The following is a 22,257-nucleotide window of genomic DNA, read 5'->3' as shown; positions in this document are numbered from 1 at the left end:
AAGAATGTGACATTTGTTCTGTCAGATATGTCAGCTCAAATGTCAACCGCATTTTTAAATGTACTGATACGATCTACTCTCAGTCAGTGTGATATAGATGAATTGAGGGGGCTGCTGTTTATTGGATGGTACATGAATAAAATACAAGCTTTTTGCAGTGTATGCTAATGCTAACTGTTGAAGGTGTTTCTGGTCAAAAAATGCTCTTCTTTTGAATTTTCTATTCATCAAATAATCCTGAAAAATATCAGTTTCCACATAATATTAGGCAGCACAACTGTTGTCAGCATTAATAATAATAATAATAATAATAATAAAGGGTTTCTTGAGCAGCAAATCAGCTTATTATTATGATTTTTGAAGGATCAAGTGGCACTGAAACTGGAGTAATGGATGCTGAAAATTCAGTTTTGCTATCACAGGAATATATTACATTTAATAATATATTAAAATAGAATTGAATATATTAAAAAGGCTTTTTTTAATGTTTTTTCTGTGTTTTTATTAAAAAAAACTTTAAATGGTAGTGTATAGGGTATGTATGCATTCTCAAATGCAACATCACTGATAGTGTTTTCAAAAACATCAGCCTATGCTTTCTTTTGCTATTTTTCTTTTAAATTAATGAACAATATGCATTTAATTAAAACAAAATTAAAAGTAATTACTCAACAAGTGCTTACATGGAATCCCATTAGAAAATTAAACTGCCACCATTAGGATAATCCACACATGCAACTGTTGTGTCTATATAAAGACCATCTCATTTTTATAATTTCACATGTTCTTATCCAGAAAATCAAGCGACAGTCTAACAACAGGCTCTGCTGTGGAGAAAATGCAGTCTGTCAGCACACTAATACTGGTATGATTTGAAATATGACTCCAATAGGAATCAGATATACTTCATGAATCGAAATATTGTTAAAGCTGAAAACTTATTGCACATCCACAGGATCACCCAATGTATTTTGTTGTAACGTCAGTTTAGGTGAGGAGTTCAGTGGCAGATCGATCAAAGAGGAATCAAATATTCTAGTAGTTCTATGCTAGTTAACTAGTTAGGTTACTCGCCTAGTTTATTACTTTCTGCACATCCTTTTGCAGGCTTTTTCTGGCCACACTTGGAGAATTATCTATCTGTCGTGTTTGTGGCCACAACCCCACATTTTCCATGTCTAATCAGCTCGGTGGATTGGACCGTTGGTGTTACTGAGTCCCTTGAATAGAACTGTCTTTTTTTAGTTTTGGAAAATTTGTGCAAATGGACCACACAACCCACCTTAATGCTAAAATTACGCAAACCAATAACGTCATCTGAGCAAATGGATGCCTGATGGGCCTGGCTTTTCTTCCTGAACTCTAAAATCTGAAGATGTTTGCACATTCACTCTAGGGGCACTTGAAAAAGGGAGTGGAGCTATTTTTCTGAAGCTCTGCTGTGCCATTTCTTGTCAAGTGGATAAATAAAGACCGTTCCTCTTTGGCAAAGAAGAAAACGCTTGTTGCAGAGAAATGGGCCTCAACAAATTCTCTCAGGCAAACTGTTTCTGACTGATGGAAAATGATGACTGTTTGCTTGGGCTGTCGATAGTAGAAGCGTACTCTTACACGTGATAATCACATACTGACCTTGAGTGTTCACTGTCATATTCAATATTTCAACTCATGTTATGACCATGTAAACTAGATAAGATATCTATATCAGGATACCAGGAAGACAGAGGACATGACATAATCTCTGGAGCATTGTTCACATGAAGCAGAACTCAAGCAACAGGAATTAAAATTTAATAAATGGCTTTATTTATGCAAAATATAATTTCTTTTCATTTGTTGTGACATGTGACCTCACCTGGATATGTTTTTGTAAGATTAACTTGTGCAAAAATGCTGTCCATACCTGTTATACAATTCTCAGAAACCATTTACAGTAAAACGACAAACCATCTTCAGTCCTCTTAAACACACAGGGCTGACTGCATACCATCTAATCCACAGATACTTGTACTGACGAAGAGATAAAAGATCTCAAACACAAAGCTGGTTGCTGGATGCTTTTCATATTACTGCAGAAAGTAGGCCTAACAGCTTACACTATTACATTAATTGGTCTTCAGCTGTTTGGACCATTTCTCTGTGCTTTGTGTTTGTTTAAATGTCACCTGCTGATGGCACTGAAATGCTGAATAATGATTGAACACGATAAGCAGCTTCAGTGATTGGCTGGCAAGAATCAATATTTCCTTTTTCCCCTGATAAACGCACAGGAAACTGGCTGTCGCTGGAGGACGAGGGATGAAGTGTTTTGACTTTTACATGTGGACAAAAAACTTTTTCCACTGTTCACTTTTCAGAGATATGGATTTCCAGGCATTTATTTTCAGTGACGGGAAGCAACTTGATGAAGTATGTCTTTTTGATACAGAATCTTTCCACACTCTGTTGGAGTTCAAATTTCTTCTCTTATAAATCCCTGAAATTTTGTATGATTTGATTTTAGTTTGAATGCTGTAATACAGGAAGTAAGTACGGTAAGCCCTCAGTACCTCACCTCAACTCTGTGAACTTCATGGCAGTTTCATTGTGGTCTTTATGTTCTGTGTTTATTCCTGATAGATGCTTGTAGATCAAGTGGATTGAAGAGAATGAGTGAGCACATTTAGGACATGAGTCACCTTTTTGCCATTAAATAAGGCCAAAATATGTTTGTGATATGTAGCCAGGCATGGTTAAATTAGAAAGTCCCTCTGGACTGCAATATATTTACTAGGCTGATTGAGTCTGCCCCCCCCCCCAACAGATGTGCAGAGTATAGGCATATGTATTTATCATCAATATGTGTATGTGTATAATTGAGATATATCGTGTGTGTTTAACATACACAATCAAGTACCATCCAAATCTAAATATATTCTTAAATATTTAAAATAAATGTTGTTCAAATTTCATTTTCTTTTGCTCACATCCAAAATTCCTCATTTTATTCCCCTCGTTCTCTGTGCAGTTATGTGCCAATGCAATGATTTTCCTGTGCACCAACATCATTGGCATCTGCACACACTACCCAGCAGAGGTGTCTCAGAGACAGGCCTTCAAGGAGACCAGAGGATACATCCAAGCCAGAATACACCTTCAGAGAGAGAACCAGCAGCAGGTTGGCAAGCGCTCGAGTAAACAAACACACCTACCCGCCTGACACTTGTTTACCTCATGAATGTGCATGAAGCATGCTGATAACATGCTGAGCTTTAGCTCTTAGTAAAACCTTGTGAGAAAAGTTACAACTTTAAATTCATCCTTTAAAGCACCGCTGTTTCAGCCATACACAAAGCTTTAAAACATTGTGTCAAGTTAATAATAGTAGTAGAACTATAAAAATAAGTCTTAAATTTTTTTTATTTTTTAGTCCTAGAGATTTTTCAAACATAGTCTAAATTATAGTATAGATGTCAGTATATATGTATAGATATTTGACATTAAATACACATTTGTATATATTGTTCAGTCTAAGTATCTATATCTCTATAAAATTATTATAATAGTCCTTATCAAGTGTCCAGTGATTGTAAAATTAGTGAAAAGTCATTGGAAATGAATTGGTGAAAATATATACATGAAAAATATATAAAAAATGCTAATAATTGTATTTAATATTTTATATATGAAAATAAAAAGTATACTAAAATACTATTTCCTGTTTAATTAAACTTAGTGTTACTTGTTATTTCTTATGTGAAATGTACTAGCACACACACACACACACAGACAAATACATTTTATGCCATAAACACACTGTTTTTTATTTTATGATATAAAATGTATTTGTGTATATATAGATTAGTTTTTTATACTTGTATATATGTAATTTATCAGTACTCTCATTTTTATTTATACAGTATGTGTGTGTGTATATGTGTGTGTCTATATATGTGTATATATATGTGTGTATATGTATATATGTGTGTGTGTGTGTGTGTATATATATATATATATATATGTATATGTATATGTATATGTATATATATGTATATGTGTATATATGCGTGTGTGTGTGTATATGTGTGTGTGAGTGTTTGTGTATTTTATACCCTACAATCTTGAAAGTTCATTAAAAAAAAAAATCAAAAAGTTGTGTCAACTACCCACATATACATGTATGTGTACATATACATACACATGCTCACTGGTGTCATCTCAAACCTGATCCAGGAGCGCCTGCTGCTCTCTGTGTTGCCAAGGCACGTTGCCATGGAGATGAAGGCAGACATCAACGCCAAGAAAGAGGATATGATGTTCCACAAGATCTACATCCAGAAGCATGACAACGTCAGGTACACAAATGCCAAGACCAGCACATGGTGTCATACAGATACGGTTGCCAATGTTGTCCTCACACCTCCAGTATGAGAACCCACAGTGTTATAACACTCAGTCCCCACGTGATTGAAGCAGGTGACACGTCTGGATAAAACACAGACACATTAGACACTTGATACCGCTTAAGGTTATCTTTCCCAAGGCTGAAGCGATGTTGAATGCTTAAATGCAGATTAGCGTACTCGCTAGTCCTTGAGATGTGACTTTTCTGTCTTTTTTATTTTTTTTCTGAGGGTCAATTTGGGTTATGGGTGCTTGTTATGATGTACCAGAAGTTACACAATCAATTAACAGAAAGCTGCGTGAAATGACAGAAAGCCACTTTAGTAATGCAGTTACAAGTTTGGAGCGTGTGGAATTCAACACGTTGTCCTGCACAATCCCAGCCAGCTCGAAGCATCTGTGCTAGGAAAACTTGGACGTGTGAAAATGCTAAATGTCACAGACTGTGTAGGGATCCTGCTTTCCAAATGTTGTGAATTTTATCAGCCGCTTATGAAGGCAACAGTGCCATCTGTTGTCGCACGATAATGCATCCGCACCGTGTGTCCATTCTGTCATGTCTCAAATTGTAGTTGATGACCATCTATCCTCCTCATGGCTAGGAGGCCTTTAAGGACACCAGCCGAGTCCTGCTTTTACTAATTGAAGGATAGACTGAAGTATTGAGAGTGGCTGTGAACTGAATCAATGTTTTTTCTCGGTTAGCCCATCAAACCAACTTCAGTGACCCAGACAAGGTGCTCGGTGATTATTGATCTCATTTTCTCTGTCTGTCTGTCTTTTGTCTTCTGTCTGTTCTCACAACAGTATCCTGTTTGCGGACATTGAGGGCTTCACCAGTTTGGCGTCTCAGTGCACGGCTCATGAGCTTGTGATGACCCTTAATGAGCTTTTTGCTCGCTTTGATAAATTGGCTTGGGTAAGTGGACAACATGAATTCATTTTTAGTGTTTTTATAAAAAAAAAATTTTCAATTGAATATTTGTTTAATGGCATTTTTTATGACTGAAAGCCAAAGCTCTCAATTATACTGTAATGTTGAATGGCTATAGTCAATGGTTAAATATTAGGAGAAAAAACAATTTTATAGAGACATCAGTAGTATTGGTATCAGTGATACTGGCTTTCAGTCATAAAAAATGCCATCAAACATTGTCTTTTGTCTTCTTTTTCGGCCGATTTTTCCGGAAGTGCGCCCGCATGTACACTACATTGTAATCATTCACAAACATGTCATTTGTGTGGAAGACAGCTGGCACAATCACAACAAACACAGAAAAACAGATACCAAGAAGCGAACAGCTGTTGGTGTAATGTTACTGCTGCACTAATAAAAGCCACTTTCCTGCGTTTGCTGAAGTTGCGCGAGCTTATCTGTCCGCACCCTGCGCAAGCGCAGACAGTGAACAGTTGTTTAGCGCAGCTTCTCACGTGTTGGATGAGAAATGAAACGGACCAACTTGTGACAAAGCTGAAATGCTGCTTTTTGTAAAGAATAAAAAAAACAAAAAAAAACAAACTTCCATGCACTTTTGAAAAGCCAGAAGTAAACGTCAGTTCTGTACAGGATGATTATTTTTATTTTACCTTAAAATTACATTGACTTAATTTGATTGAAAAAGCATTAGATGTAGCATTTTTGTTTTACTTGTTGCACTAAACATTATTTGATTTAACATTTTGGAAAAATTTATTTATATAGCCTACTTTGGTTTTATTTAGTTTCACTGGTAAAGACCTTTTTTCTTTACCCCAAATTTAAAAATGAAAACAAATGCTGAATGCTGATTAAGAAACATATTTGTTTGGACTGTTGAATCAGTGTTGATTGAGTTGTTTAGATTGTAACTGTTGCAGTTATTGCCTTTAATTTAACATGGTTACAGTTAATGTTTTCATTTAAGGGTAGTTTTATGTAGTTTCAACCCAATTTAAAAGCTAAATGCTGATGTCAGCTTCTATCAAATGTTCTTACTGCGTAGTTACTGCCTTTAATTTCAGATGGTTACAGTTATTGTTCTCAACAGCCAAAAGCCAGGTGGGCCTGTTAAATACCAAATAAACATCTTGTTTATGTATACTTTCATTCTTTCTTATTTGTTGCTTAAAGAAAAAAAAAATCGGAAATCTGTATCGGAATCGGCCAGTTAGCTTGTAAAAAAATCTGAATTGGCCATGAAAAATCATTATCGGTGCATCACTACTTCTAAGTGAACTTAAAAAAATTAATAAATTGATTGTGCATGCAGCTATGAGTACAGTACCTTTCCCATGTTCGTTTGACTCGTGCCTGGTGCTGAAGTGAAGTTGGAACGTAATGTATTCAGTTTGATGTGGTTGTAAAGACGTTCTGTGACTAAATAAATGCACTTCTTGGCAGGAAAATAAGAGATGGAAGCAGCAGTTGTGAGTGGGGAGGCGTTAATTGCGTTATATTTTTAATGCGTTAAACTGAAACATTTAATCGCCTGCGTTAACGCAACAATTTTGACAGCACTAATATATGTATATTGACTATAGCCATTCTATATATATATATATATATATATATATATATATATATATATATATATATATATATATATATATATATAATTAATAAATATTAGGGCTGTGATGATAAATCGATGCAGAATCGATTCGTGGATCACTTCTGAGATCTTCCGAATGCATCGTGATTCTCTCTGGAATTGATTCTGAGCTTAGATTTTAACAGCCAATAAAATCAATTTAAAATGGCCAATAATAAAATCTATACTATTTGTGCCAATTTGCCTAAAAAGGAATGGAATGAATGCATATACGATAGGTTAAACCAGTAGTCAGAATTAATTACTGTTTTGAAAATGTTTATAAGATGTCAAATTGGACATTCAAGACTCGTTCATTCATTTTAATTGAAAGGCTAAGAGAAACTAGTTTGTGATTTATGTAAGATTTTTTTTAGTGTAAAACACATTTTAATAGAATGTCCAATTTTAAATGATATTAGACAAAGTTTTTACTCAAATATATTAAGAAATTTTTAAAATGGTCTTTCCCAGTTTTTTTTGTAGAATTTTTATTGATTAAAATGAAAGATACTGTATGATTTTTATAAGCACTATTGTTACTTGTAAGTTTTTGTATAGTGTTTATTTCTTAAGAAAATGTTATTTTAAATAATTTATTGAAATGATACTGTTAATGTTGTCATGAATATAGCAATTTTTGCTGATATGACATTAAAACAAACAAACAAACGTGGAATGAATGAATGTGCCATTTTGCCTAAATAAAATTTGTAATATACAGTTTTGTTTCAAGAAATTTAAAAAAAGGATGTTAAATATCAGTTGTTTTAGTGAATTTAGGAATCATAACATGTAATGTAAAGTATGGATATTTAGTTTATTAGTTTTTAAAGCTGCAGTCTGTAAGTTTTGCCTCTTTGTCGCCATCTCTGTTTGAAAACCTGGAATTGCAGCTTTTTGCAGAATTACCTTCCTTGAGTGGGGGTGCGAGTCAGCATGGCTCCAGCGAGGATGAATCTAATGTTTTGAAGAGTATGTGTGTCAGTCTGTCAGTCACTGCACTGGTGTGGATATTTACTGTACTTCGCAATCACTGATTCTAGCCTACGTCTTGGAATATATGACCCAAATTAGAATTTTCACCGTATATTGTCATCTGAACAAGTTATTGTTCTGACCAACTGAGGAAAAAAGCATTACCATAATCGCGCTACCAATGGAGATTAAATCTAGCGATCGGTTAGCTCATATCACATTAAACGGTGCAAATTATTATTATTGTTATACTTTATTCTCAAATTATTAATGTTAACAACATCAGCATTGAGTGACTGAGTATAGTGTGTATTAGCGTGTAGATTCCAATTTCTGTACAGTCTAATATCTTAATTGTCATACCATTAGAATTTAATATTAAGAAATTCTTTTAACCCAAAAAGCAAACTATGCTCTCATCTAACTGGTTTTCTTTAAAATACAAATCCCAGGCTATCTGTAATCATAAGCACGTTTAAAACTGGCATATAATTTAATTTCATTCACGTGTTTGATAAACACAATCCTTTCTGGATCACAATTCGCCATCAAAATGATACATTTAACTATTCTGTCTGCTGTGAGAAAAGGCTATAAACGATCCACCACCTGCAGGTTCCTCACGTGCGATAGCCTACTAGCCGGGACAACTTCTATATGTTTACAGACATGACGTAATGACGCCATGCTCGAATTTCCCACGAAAACCTACCCGTACCTCTCAAATTAGAAAACATTATTATAAGCTAACCGTTGTGCATCGGGCTAAAGTAAGGTGATAGTTTTGAACATTGGCTGGCTATGTACTTGCTCAAATACTGATTTCGGATCATTTTTAACCACAAAAAGTTAGGGACTGCAGCTTTAAAGATCAACTTTATGTGAGCTAGAGATGACAGTTAATGTAATCTTTATGTAAAAAATAGGCAATGAACATGCACAATTATATATGTAATATCCACTGATAAATAAAAAAAAAGATTCTCAATGAACAGCTGATATGTTAATAAAAACCTCCAAACACTTTTAACAAGCATATAGCCAGCCCTGGCAGCTACCCACAAGGATGCTAACATCGTAACATCCTATTAGTGAGGATTTCCGCAATAACAGTTGTAAAAATGTGCTGTGTTATGTCTGAATTCTTAGGAAAACCACTGTCTGCGGATCAAGATCCTAGGGGACTGTTATTACTGTGTGTCTGGACTTCCCGAGGCAAGAGCAGATCACGCGCACTGCTGTGTGGAGATGGGAGTGGACATGATTGAGGCCATCTCGTACGTTGTTCTTCACATCATTTTCTATATCGATGTCTCTCTTCCTCATCAACACATTTTTTAATTAAACACATGCGTGTTGCTACATGTGCAGATTGGTGCGAGAGGTCACAGGAGTAAATATGAACATGCGGGTGGGAATACATAGCGGCCGTGTGCACTGTGGGGTGCTCGGCCTACGCAAATGGCAGTTTGATGTCTGGTCCAACGATGTTACACTGGCCAACCAGATGGAGGCGGGAGGTCAAGCAGGGTAAAAGTGAACACCACCCATCAAAAATGTGATCAGTAATAAGTTTTATATTCAAAGTTGGCTGTAAAAAATGTAGAGATTTGTGTTAACGTAGTTGTTCACCCAAACATAAAAATAAACTGAAAATGTGTTCACCCTCAGGCCTTCCAAAATGTAGGTGCATTTGTATTTTGAGATTTGGAGAAATGTAGCATTTAATCACTTGCTCACTAATGGATCCTCTGTAGTGAATGGGTGCCGTCAGAATGAGAGACCAAACAGTTGATAAAAGCATTATAATAATCCACGCGACTTCATTCCATCAGTTAATATCTTGTAACGTGAAAAACTGAGAGTTTATAATATAATAATTTATAATAAACAAATCCATCATTAAGACGTTTGTAACTGTAAACCTTCACTTTCGGCTAAAATAAGACTTCTCTATCCATAATATTGCTTTCTCCAGTGAAAATAGTCATCTTGCCTGAATCGGAAGAGAAATATGCACAGATTAAGCACCGTGTACAAGCAAAAACGGTTTAAAATATTTCTAAACACATTTTGGTGGATTTTGAAGGACTTTTTCACTGGAGGAAGCGTTATTGGGGATTAGGCATTCTTATTTTGGCAAGAAGAGATAATTTAAGGTTAAAATTTCTTGATGGATTTGTTTCTTACAAACACACACCTTTTCACTTCACAAGACGGGCTGGAGTAGTGTGAATTACTTGTGAATTATTATGTTTTTATTAGCTCTTTGGGCTCTCATTCTGACGGCACCCATTCACTGCAGAGGCTCCATGGTGAGCAAGTGATGTAATGCTAAATTTTAACAAATGTTTCTATGAAAAACAAACTCCTCTGTGTCTTGGATGGCTTGAGGGTGAGTAAATTTGCCGCAAGTTTGAATTTATTTGGTGAAATATTTGGTAAAACTCCTACTGTTGTGAATGTTTACAGGCGGATCCACATCACCAAAGCCACACTGCAATATTTAAATGGTGACTATGAAGTGGAATCAGGTTTTGGAGGCGAGAGAAATGCATACTTGAAAGACAACAACATAGAGACGTTTTTTGTCCTCGGCTGCAGTCAAAAAAGGGTCAGTCAAATGTAATAATATGGACATTGTTTATACAAATTTACAACTTATTGCAAAAGTCTGTGCTGATCCCTGCACAAACAGGGGATCTCGATTGCATAATATTTGGAGGTGAGGGCTGTTTTGTTGTGCTTTGATACAAATGACTGAATTTCCCTTTGGGGATCAATAAAGTTTCTATTTATTTCAGTTTGCTGGAGTACAGTTTAATTTCCTGTGTGTGTCCTTGTGCCAAATTTCTCTTGCAGAAAGAGGAAAAAGCAATGATGGCTAAGATGCAGCGTGCTAGAGCCAACTCTTCAGAGGGTCCTATGTTGCGGTGGGTTCCTGACAGATCTTTCTCCAGGACTAAAGATTCCAAAGTCTTCAGACAGATGGTGAGGTCCGCTCCATCCACTCTCGCTCCGCCTCTGACGGCTCACGCCATCTGATCTCCCCTGCACTTCTTTATGAGTGTAGCAACAAGTCACAATTGAAGCAATTTTCTCCGGGGCTTGGCAGTGCCTATGTGTGAATTGCTTTTTCCCCTTTCCAGGCGATGGCTTTTCTGATTTCCATCAGCGTCACACAAAAAAAAGCAAGGACAATAATAGTGTGACACATAAATATTGGGTCAGACGGTTTTAATAGGAAAAGAACAAGTGCACAATATGGACAAAATTATTATTTCAAATACAAGTTTATTTGTAGAGAATTAATTGGTTTTCCAGTAGTTTTATACTGTGTGTTAGAAATTCTGTGCTTGTTCATACAATTTTTTTTTTTTTTTTTATCATTTTGTGTAAAAACATCTTTTTAAAAAATTAAAGTTGTATGAATTAATAAGATTTGGTTAAAAATAGGGTGATTAAACCTTAAATTAAAAAATGATTTAAATTGATATTTTTTTTAAATATACAAAATACAAAATATGTTAAATTATGTTTTTCATATTATGGTTTGTTAAAAAACATTTTAGGATAAAACTTTATTAGATCAAAACACCTTTCGATTTATATGCTTTAAAATAATTTGTAAAATAATGTTACATTATAAATTAAAAACATTTTATGTGTGTGTTTATGTATAACATATTGGAAGTATACTATAAACTAAAATACAATGTATTATCTTAGTTTTGCTTTGCAAGTAAATTTATGTAGTTTATAATCAGTACTTTTGTATAAAAATACATAAAAATCCTTAAACTGATTAATGCAACATTTTGTTTTGTATTGAGGAAAACAGTCCCAAATATACTGTTAATTAAACATTTATATATATATATATATATACATATATATACATATATACATACATATATATACACTGGGGAAGGCATGGCCTAATGGTTAGAGAGTTGGACTCGTGATCCAAAGGTTGCGGGTTCGAGTCTCCGGCCGGCAGGAATTGTAGGTGGGGGGAGTGAATGTCCAGCGCTCTCTCCACCCTCAATACCACGACTGAGGTGCCCTTGAGCAAGGCACCGAACCCCCAACTGCTCCCCGGGCGCTGCAGCATAAAATGGCTGCCCACTGCTCCGGGTGTATGTTCACGGTGTGTGTGTTCACTGCTGTGTGTGTGCACTTTGGATGGGTTAAATGCAGAGCACGAATTCCGAGTATGGGTCACCATACTTGGCTGAATGTCACTTCACTTCACTAATATATATATATATATATATATATATATATATATATATATATATATATATACACACACACACACACAGTAAAGACAAAATTGCTCTGTTGGCTGTGGAGTCAAGACATTTGCAAATATGATTAAAAGATGAATATGAGACAAAACTACAGAATGTCACATTTTATTATTAGCCGTTTCAACACATACATGTTTTATCAAATAAAAAGAACAGCACTTTTAGAGTTCATCCCACTCATTGATGTGAGCATAAGTATCGGGACAGTTGAACATAAGGCAGATATAAAAGATTAAAAGCTATTATTTAGTTGCAGATCCCTTGCGCACAATCACAGCAGTGAGTCTGTGACCCATAGACATCACCAGACTCTTGGTCTCATCCTTTGAAATAATTTTCTCAGCCTTTAATGCAGCCAATTCCAATTGTTGCTTGTTTTGGGGAGTTTCTGCCTTTACTCTCCTCTTCAGCTGGTGAAATTCATGTTCAGTCGGATTTAAATCTGGAGATTGATTTGGGCAATCTAAGACTTTCCATTTCTTTGCCCTTATAAATTCCTTGACTGAACTGGCAGGGCGTTTTGGGTCATTGTCCTGATGCAATATGAAGCACTTCCCTATGAATCTGGTGGCATTTTCTTGAATATTGGTAGGCAAGATGGTTTTGTACCCTTCCAAATTCATTTTGCTACTGTCATCATGCATTAAATCATCAGTAAAGCTGATGGCCTGTTCCAGAGACAGCCATGCATTCCCATGCCACGACACCACCTCCACCATGCTTTACAGATGAGGCTGTATGCTTGGGATCATTTGCAGTTACCTTTTTCCTCCACATTTTTGCTTTCCTATCACTTAGATGAAGGTTAATCTTTGTCTCATCGGCCCCACAGTTTCAAAACTCTTCTGGCTCACCTTTGTGCTTTTTTGCAAACTCTAATCATGCCTTTCTATTTTTGGTGCTGGTCAGAGGTTTGCATCTTGCTGTGCAGCATCTGTAATTCTGTGTCAAAGTCACCTGAGGACAGTAGATTGTCAGAGCATCACCCCAGCTTTCTGGAAGTTGTTGGTGATTTTACAGACACGTCTTTTAGGGTTCATTTTCACAGCTTTTAAGATTTGTCTGTTATCAACTACTGTTGTTTTCTCAGCTGATCAGGTCGTTGTTGGTTTCCAAACTCTTGATTTCTCAATGTCCTTTGTTTTTGCTAGAGCTCTAACTGACTTCCTCTTTTCTTTTAGCATCCAAATTGCTTTCTTTTCTCTCAAAGTCGGCTCCTTCGTTTTCCTGGTCTGTGTGTGTCATCATCGAATGCAAGATTCAGAATACAGAAGTAATGGATATAACTGATACGACACATTCCCTGCTTTTAATATCTGAAGAATTAATGTAACAGGACACATCTGATCACTTAGAAAGACCTGTGAGGCAACTGTTCCAATACTTATGCTCACATCAGATAGAGGGATGAAACTCTAAAAGTGCTGAACTTCTTAGCTGGTAAAACATCTGTGTTGAATCACCCAATAATAAAATGTGACATTCTGTAGTTTTGTCTCATATTCATCTTTTAATCATATTTGTAAATCTCTTGACTCCACAGCCAACAGAGCAATTTTGTCTTTACTGTTCCAGTACTTTTGGAGGGCACTGTGTATATATATACTATATTAATAGACAGATTTGTTTTCAAGTAAATTTATTGTGATTTTTAGAATGTTTAGACATTTTTCTGTAAAGGAAGAACATAATTATTTGCAGTGTAAGACCCATTCCTTGACTCTGTCAAGTGCTCACTCTCTCGCGCTGAATGTAATTTGAAGTCCCTGAGTGTTAATTAAAGCAGCAGTGGCTCTGTGGGGTTGGCTTTGGAGCTGTCTGAGATGAAACCCAAAATGTGTTTTTCTACTTCTGCTGTGTTTTTACTGCTCACTGTAACAAATCTACCTGTCTGTTTTCAGGGCATAGGTGAAGCCTCCAGCAAAGATAAGTGAGTTCTGCTTTTATTAGGACACAAATCCATTCTCTCTGGCTCTGAAGAGGCTTATGAGTTAATTTCACAGGCTATTTTCACAATCTGCGAGTCACTTTAGAATAGAGCCAACATAAAATGTATGGTCTAGATTAGGTTTCAAGCAAGTTTGGCCACCACTAATGCTTATTTTTTCATAATGGATCAAAAATAGTAGCTTGTTATAAGGATAGAAATTCTATATATATTCTTAATACCAAAAGAAACATTTTATGCCATCACTTTTTTTATGCAGTACATTAATGATTTACAGTAATGTAACTTTTTTGCTCTCACCAGCCGCTGTGCCCAAGAGGCCCTGAACCCAGAGGACGAGGTCGATGAGTTTTTAGGACGTGCCATCGATGCTCGAAGCATTGACCAGCTGCGGAAAGACCACGTCAAGAAGTTCCTGCTCACATTCCAAACACCTTTTCTGGAGAAAAAGGTCCGTAGACTGCTTGTAAAATGTGTTTAACACTGAACAGCACTGACATAACATTTATAAACTCTGAGTACTGAAAAAAAAATGTCTGAACTGCTAACAGTAACAAATATTTGTGCTTTTAGTATTCAAAAAAGGTGGATGATCGTTTTGGTGGTTATGTGGCCTGTACACTCGTCGTCTTCTGCTTTATTGTTTTTATACAAATCATCATATTTCCACAGTGAGTGATGAAGTATTCTTTATACTGTAATAATGAATTTGAATTTATGTTAAGATATATATATTTCTTATATTATATATTGAATTGGTGTCATGTATTTTGTCTTGCAGTACACCGTTAATGCTGGGCATGGTCATCAGCATCTTTATTATTCTCGCCCATGTCCTCTTTATATGTGCCATTTACTCCTGCGTTAAGGTCAGTTACTACCTCCCTCGATCCTTAACATTTATGCATCTGAAATCTAGACGACATTTTGAAATGAAGCTCACGTGCAATCAATGATTTTCTGATTTATGCACAATTTGTGTCTCTCCTTCAGCTTTTCCCGGTTACCTTGCAGACAGTGTCAAAGAGGATTGTTCAGTCCCGTGTCAACAGCACGCTCGTCGGAGTCTTTACAATTCTGCTTCTTTTCATCTCTGCCTTTGTTAATATGGTAGGAATTTGATATGAGTCTGTTGCTGGCTAAAAATTAATTTTTTCACTGTTTGTCAGTGTAATTCTACACTAGCATGAGCAGTAATTTCCAAAGGTGAGCTGGACTTTCAAACTCAATTCAGTGTCACTTTGATTAATTTTGGTTTATTTATTTATTTAAACAAGTGGAGATGACATCATTCTTCCAGATTTAAAATGAGCAGTGAATTGAAATAAATACATTTAATATACTCTTCATTTTAAATATATATATATATATATATATATATATATATATATATATCAGAATTTTTTGTTTTTTAAACCATACAAGAAAAAAATAATAGCCTGAATAAATATTTGTAGGATTATTAAAATTTTTAAATTGATTAAATGTTCAATTGACTCAAATTTGCATAAAATGAATGAAAATAAATGTAATGGCTACCCCCCCCCCCCCCCCCCCCCCCGATTCCTTGCTTGAACACTTGTTTTTAATTTAATGTTTAAAGGGGTCATGACCTGCCTTTGTTTTTTATTTTGCACTGTTCTCTGAGGTCCACTTATGTTATCAAGATTTTTACATCAAAAAACATCATCATTTGGAAGTAATCTATATTTCTGTCCTGTTTTTAATCCCCTCATCAGAACGCTGTTTGAATAAGCGTGGCGGATTGTAGACTCGGAAGTAAACGCCCACTGCTATGATTGGCTAACAGTTGTGTATGTTTGACAGCCTACATCTGCTGTGATTTAGGTCAAAAATGCACAAGTAACTCAATACATATCAAACGAGAGACAAAGCAATAGTGACCAAGTAATAACACCAGTTACTCACACTTGTGTGTTGCGACATTACTGCTGGATCCAATATAGTTGGCACATCAGCGTCTTTTAGTTTCAATCTTTCTAAAAAACCCACGTCGAATTGTGCCTTGTTTGTAAACGAATCCACGGTAAAATGAAGTGAACAAAGGACCAAGTTCCTACTCTTCATGACCCCTTTAAGTAAACCCATAATGTGCACCTTTTCTATTGTTTTGCACTTCTACATTTAAAAATTTCTCTGTCAGTTTACCTGTGACCGGGAGGATCTGCTAAAATGTGTGGCTGGACAGTTGAATATTTCTGATTCGGTCACGCTGTGTCGGTTATATAATCTGACTGGACTAGTAGAGGACCCCTTCTTCTGTCCCGGGCAGCCTTCAGCATGTCCTTTACCCGAGGTGAGTGTGTGACCATCTGTACATGTATGAGGTGTGCACTGTGCATATATATATATGCTCGTATGTCTCCCTACTGCATCAAACTTATCCAAAAACTCAATGAAACTTTTATGATTTGACCCCTGTTCTTATGATGGTGTTGTTCCTGTGCTTCTAGTATTTCACATACAGTGTGTTGCTGACTCTGCTGTGCTGCTCAGTGTTCCTGCACATCAGCAGTATAGGCAAGCTGGTCCTCATGCTCGTCATCCAGGTCTGCTTCCTGCTGCTAGTGGAGTGGCCTCTGGTCACGCTGCTAGACAACGCCGACCTGCTGGTCACCGCCAATGCAATGTGAGTGTTATTCTCTGCAAACATATAGAATGGATATGTAAAAGTCATCTTGTAAGTCAATGGCATTAGGTCAATACTAAAATGACTAAAAAACTACAGCATCATCAATGCAGAGTACAGACTCAGTTGCATATATACATATTAATAAAATGTGTCTAATAAAATTAAACGGTATTGACAACAAAAAGAGAACTACTGACTGCTTGGTAACACTTTATTTTAGGGTCTCTTAACTCGTTGCTTATTAGCATGCATATAACTAGAATATTAGCCATTTATTAGTAGTAATTAAGAACATATTATTGCCTTATTCTACATGACCTTATTCTACATCCCTAATCCTACCCAATACCTAAACTTAACAACTACCTAACTAACTATTAATAAGCAACAAATTAGGAATTTAATGAGGGAAAAGTTGTAGTTAATAGTGAATAAGTGTTCCCTATTCTAAAGTGTTACCGACTGCTTTTGATTTATTTCTTCATTCTTTTTTTAAGTTTACTTGGGGGGGGGGCTTTTTAAATCTTTATGAATTAATATTTATATTAATATTTAACTCTCTAAATAATGGAGTGTATTCTGTAGCATATAATTTTTTTTGCTGTGGCATTGGTTTTGATTTCGAGTTAAACATTTATAATAGAAAAAATATTATAATCCAAGACAGTTCTGTGTCAAAACATATTTTGTGCCTTTTTTGGGGGTTTAAGAACTGCTAAAATGGCCAGTGGTTGTAACACATTATTCACAGCATTATGTTTTTTATCACCATAAGAGATTATCTTGACAAAGCCGTTATATGTGTAGTCATATAAAAAATAAATTTAAAAAATACTACATTTTATCCATTTCCACTGTTTGAATCTTTTAGTCGTTTTATTAGAAATTTAAAGACCAAAAAATGTTTGAGTTAAAGCAAGATATTTTATTGTTAGATACCATTTTAGTTAAATGTTTTAAAAGTTTATGTAGAATTTTCCCATTAAAACATTCAAATGTAATGGTGATGAATGGGTAAATCCAAATTGGACTGAAGTTACTTATTATAAAATGTAATAGCATTTAAAATAAGATTTCTTTTAAATTTCTCTGTCAACAGATTTAAATATATTAAATGAAATAATGTTTATGTGAGGACACAAATGTGGTACACGTAACCTTTTAATGTGAATGACCCATATTTTTCTGGGCATTTATTTTTAGTGGGTCATGTTGGTCACTAATGGAAATATGTTTTTATGCAGGTATTCTTTCAATGAAACAAATTATTGGTGAGTTCATGCCATGCTTTATTTTGTACTGTGATTGTAAGAGAGATGGTTCAAAGGCAAAGGGAACTTTAGCATATGAGCGCAAATTAGATTCCAGTGTTAGCATGTAGTGTGTATTTGTCTCCTATTTTCAATTGTCAATATATTTCAAAAACTATTTACTGTATATATGCAAATATATGAGAGTTGTGAGATTCACGAGATAGATTACTGCAGTATGAGCTACTAAACAGAAACTTTACTCTACTACTCGTTACGTTTTTTGCTCAGTCTCTGACAAACTCCAATCTGTATGTTGTTGTTGTTTTCCCACGTAGCCAGGAAACGGTGACTAAAGTGTCTCTGAGGGTGTCGATTCCAGTCATCCTCACTGTATTTGTACTGGCTCTCTATCTGCACGCACAGCAGGTCGAGTCCACCGCACGTCTTGACTTCCTGTGGAAGCTACAGGTGTGTAGTCCGTCTCTGAATCGATCACTTAGCAAAAATAAATTTCCAGTTGGATCCCAGCTTCGTCGATGACTTACTCGCTGTCATTCTTCACCAGGCCACTGAAGAGAAAGAAGAGATGGAGGAGCTGCAGGCCTACAACCGTCGTCTCCTTCACAACATCCTGCCCAAAGATGTGGCTGCCCACTTCCTCACGCGAGAACATCGAAACGATGAGCTCTACTATCAGTCATGTGAATGTGTGGCCGTTATGTTTGCCTCCATAAGCAACTTCTCAGAGTTTTACACTGAACTGGAGGCCAACAATGAGGGTGTGGAGTGCCTGAGACTGCTCAATGAGATCATCGCTGACTTTGATGAGGTAAGAACGTTGTGTCACTTGAAGTATCATTTTGTGATGTCAGAATTTCAGAAGACTATTTGATTTTACAGTAGTCTTTGGCTTTATACTGACACCTACTGGTGTGGAGACAAAATTTCCATGTTAAAGCAAATGTTTTTGGTTACCAATGCCACTGTATAAATTACAGTAATCGTCATGCATGATTAATTTACTCCATGATTACAAATGTGTTTGGAGGTTACCAAGACAAATCAAATAAAACATGGCTGCCACCAAAAGAGGTAAAAAATTGCTTTAACAAATCGTATGTTCTTTACTGTTATTAGATCATTTCTGAAGAGAAATATAAGCAGTTGGAGAAGATCAAAACTATTGGTAGTACTTACATGGCAGCATCTGGATTGAACGACTCGACGTACGACAAAGAGGGCCGCACACACATTCTAGCTCTTGCTGACTATGCCATGAGGCTACGAGAACAGATGAAGTACATCAACGAACACTCATTCAACAACTTTCAGATGAAGATAGGTAAGTAGGTCTTCACCGTGACACTTTGCCTGATATAGTTAACGTAGAAAGAGCAAAGACGGTGTTTATGAATTGGCTTGCAGACTCAGAGGCTCGGGAGTTTGTTAGAGCAAAATGACAGTGACAAATGTATTTTCACTACAGGTTTGAACATTGGGCCAGTGGTTGCTGGTGTGATTGGAGCCAGAAAGCCTCAGTATGACATATGGGGTAACACAGTGAATGTGGCCAGTCGCATGGACAGCACAGGTGTTCCTGATCATATTCAGGTAACCACAAAATAATAAACTCTTCACTTATACAAGAGTATTTTTGGTAAAGCACAGCTTTGAATCCCCCATCAATTTCCTTCTTGAAAAGTGCAACACTATTCATCAATTACTTTGTGCAACATTGTATATATAAAGATGGTGCTGCCCTCTTTATTCATGTTACTGCAATTGCAGTTTGCAGGAACTTTTTTTGTGCTCAACTTACATTTCTAAATGCTTCATTCTCCAGTTAAATGTGTAGAATTAACAATAATTTTGTTAGTTGATTTCCATGAAAAGTGTAAACACTGATTCTGTGGTTGTTTAAAAAAAAATTGCACAACACATCTTTAGTTTTTGGCTAATTAGAATTCAGTGTGTAATGTTTATGATGTTTTTCTTTATTCCTATAGGTGACTACTGACTTGTACCACGTACTAGAAAGTAAGGGCTACCAGCTGGTGTGCCGTGGACTGGTGAAAGTGAAGGGGAAAGGAGATATGACCACTTACTTCCTCAACAGTGGTCCTGTCTGCAGTTAACATTGACCAAATGCCTCTCAATGCACTGAAATGAAGGAAGGACAACAAAAGGCTCTGAATGTGATTTGAGCAGATCCAAATATAACCACTCACTCAAGTTCTCTAGCTCACAAGCATTAGTGGGCATGTGTGGTATTTATATGTTATATATGCACCTATTGGGAATAATGAGGTACGCTCTACCTGAAAGATTTAGTGAAGAACTGTTGCCTTAGATGGAGAAGACTTTGAAGAAAATTTGGTTTTATTTTTTATTTTGTAGGAAAGACTTCTTCCATACCAAAATTTGAATTCTTTATTTATTTTGACAGGTTTTAAACCATGTAAATAAAAAATGATTATATATGCAAACATCAAGAAGAAACTGACCAAAGAGCGAAGTATTTGATATAGGAACACTACACACGCCTGGTAAACTGTTTGAAATGTCCGAACAAGTGTTGTTCATTTTTCTGGCCTCTTGTCACTCTCTACCACATTGTATTCTATTATAAACACTAAAGCAAAAAACATCTGTCTTCATCGAAGGCCTTAGAAACAGTGACTTTTTGTATGATTTGTATGATTCATGAGTGATCAACATGTTTTTCCCTTTTAGTGTTTGTGTACAAATGAGGTAAATGAAGGATGAGAATGGTACTGGACACATTTTCCTGGGTCATTTGTTCGTGTGTGGACGGTGTGTAAATGTGTCTGTTATCTTTAAAAGGGCATAATAGCACACTGTGAGGTTTATAAAATGAATTTCAAATAGCTTTTTTGCCAGATTAAGTGCTAATTAGATTAAATTCTTAGCATTTATGTCTTCAACTGTTAACTGATGTAATTTCCTTCTCATTTGAGTGTTACACAAATTTCAGCTCTTAATTCATTAATGTATAAATCAGTGAAAAAATGAACCCAAATATAACCAAGACCTCATATAATTCCAGCACAGTATGGTCAGCAACAGTATAGTCTTCTTAAGACCCTTGTAAATAAGTGTAAATGTGCTGACAGAGGCCCGTTGGGCTTAGCGGTTGCTGACAAAAGTGGCTGGACTGCAAAGTCCATTTCAACATTTCCTCATGAGCACTTAGTCATGCTTGCACATTTGTCAAAATTTTAAAAAAAATTATGCAATTACCAGTCAAACACATAGATTAGCGCTGCTGCAGAGTATTTTTGTCATATTCTGGAATTTACCATTCCCACTGTATATATGCATCTTGATTGTGTTGCAAGAAACATCCTTCACCGTCCTTAACATGAATTTCCCAATATGAATGTACATGTATGTTTAACATCCTCTCTTTGTCATAGACATAAAAGCACATATGGTTTTTAGTTTAAATATGTTTGTGGTACATGAACCTTTCAGGACCTTTTTCATTAAAAGGTGGCAAGTCAGTAAACTGGGTGTTTTATTTAAACAATGTATTTGTATCCAAACAACACTAGTTTGTGCAATTTGTCATTGATTTCTTACATACAGGCCACAGTCAGTATAAGTTGGACAAAAAGTTAAAATATTAGGCACTTTCCACAAACATGGTATAAAATTGAACCTAAAATATTTTTCTTAACAAGTGGGCAGTGAAAGCAAAGCATAACCTTCCTTAGTTGATTGTCAACCTCAGGAGGGCCAAGCTAAATTTTTTGTTAATTTTTACCATTAATTCATAACTGTAAAAGTGAAAAATCTGTCACTTGGTTACACGTAACCTACATATGGAAAATTATTTATGAATTAAATATGAATACAAAAGATTGTTTTTTGGATTAATTTTTTTTTGTGCTGGGTTCATTTTATGTTAGATATTTTATTGAACATAACAGGTAAAACGTGAAATAATGAATATAGTGTACATCATTTGGAGTGTGCCATTTGTTACTTTATACTTTATACAACCTTTACACTGTACATCAAGAGAATTTAATACCTCAAAACGAAGCTATCAGGTAGACAGACAGGCCATTGTTGGGTGTGAGTGGCTCTAGTGATTGTTGTGTTAATGGACTCTTCTCTTTGTTCATGCTCAGCT

General features: G+C 35.7%; 1 protein-coding gene across 3 annotated transcripts in view; it reads left to right on the top strand.

Moving 5' to 3' along the window:
• Positions 1-21,976, top strand: part of LOC306859315 (adenylate cyclase type 6-like) — a 40,043-nt gene extending 18,067 nt beyond the window's left edge. For all 3 annotated transcript variants that reach the window (XM_079400303.1, XM_079400304.1, XM_079400305.1), the window contains exons 4-23: positions 3,008-3,157; positions 4,213-4,334; positions 5,191-5,302; positions 9,081-9,208; positions 9,303-9,461; positions 10,404-10,545; positions 10,794-10,922; positions 14,146-14,174; positions 14,496-14,643; positions 14,766-14,863; positions 14,974-15,061; positions 15,186-15,302; positions 16,357-16,509; positions 16,667-16,842; positions 18,090-18,116; positions 18,434-18,566; positions 18,664-18,927; positions 19,236-19,440; positions 19,585-19,709; positions 20,105-21,976. In XM_079400303.1, the coding sequence (XP_079256429.1) occupies positions 3,008-3,157; positions 4,213-4,334; positions 5,191-5,302; positions 9,081-9,208; positions 9,303-9,461; positions 10,404-10,545; positions 10,794-10,922; positions 14,146-14,174; positions 14,496-14,643; positions 14,766-14,863; positions 14,974-15,061; positions 15,186-15,302; positions 16,357-16,509; positions 16,667-16,842; positions 18,090-18,116; positions 18,434-18,566; positions 18,664-18,927; positions 19,236-19,440; positions 19,585-19,709; positions 20,105-20,233 (2,634 nt within the window). In that variant the 3' untranslated portion in view covers positions 20,234-21,976. The remainder of the gene's footprint in view (positions 1-3,007; positions 3,158-4,212; positions 4,335-5,190; positions 5,303-9,080; positions 9,209-9,302; positions 9,462-10,403; positions 10,546-10,793; positions 10,923-14,145; positions 14,175-14,495; positions 14,644-14,765; positions 14,864-14,973; positions 15,062-15,185; positions 15,303-16,356; positions 16,510-16,666; positions 16,843-18,089; positions 18,117-18,433; positions 18,567-18,663; positions 18,928-19,235; positions 19,441-19,584; positions 19,710-20,104) is intronic.
• The last annotated feature ends 281 nt before the right edge of the window (positions 21,977-22,257 follow it).

The sequence above is a fragment of the Barbus barbus genome (genome assembly GCF_936440315.1).
Source record: "Barbus barbus genome assembly, chromosome: 40".
Taxonomy (NCBI): domain Eukaryota; kingdom Metazoa; phylum Chordata; class Actinopteri; order Cypriniformes; family Cyprinidae; genus Barbus; species Barbus barbus.
This window is presented reverse-complemented; position numbering and strand designations above follow the sequence as displayed.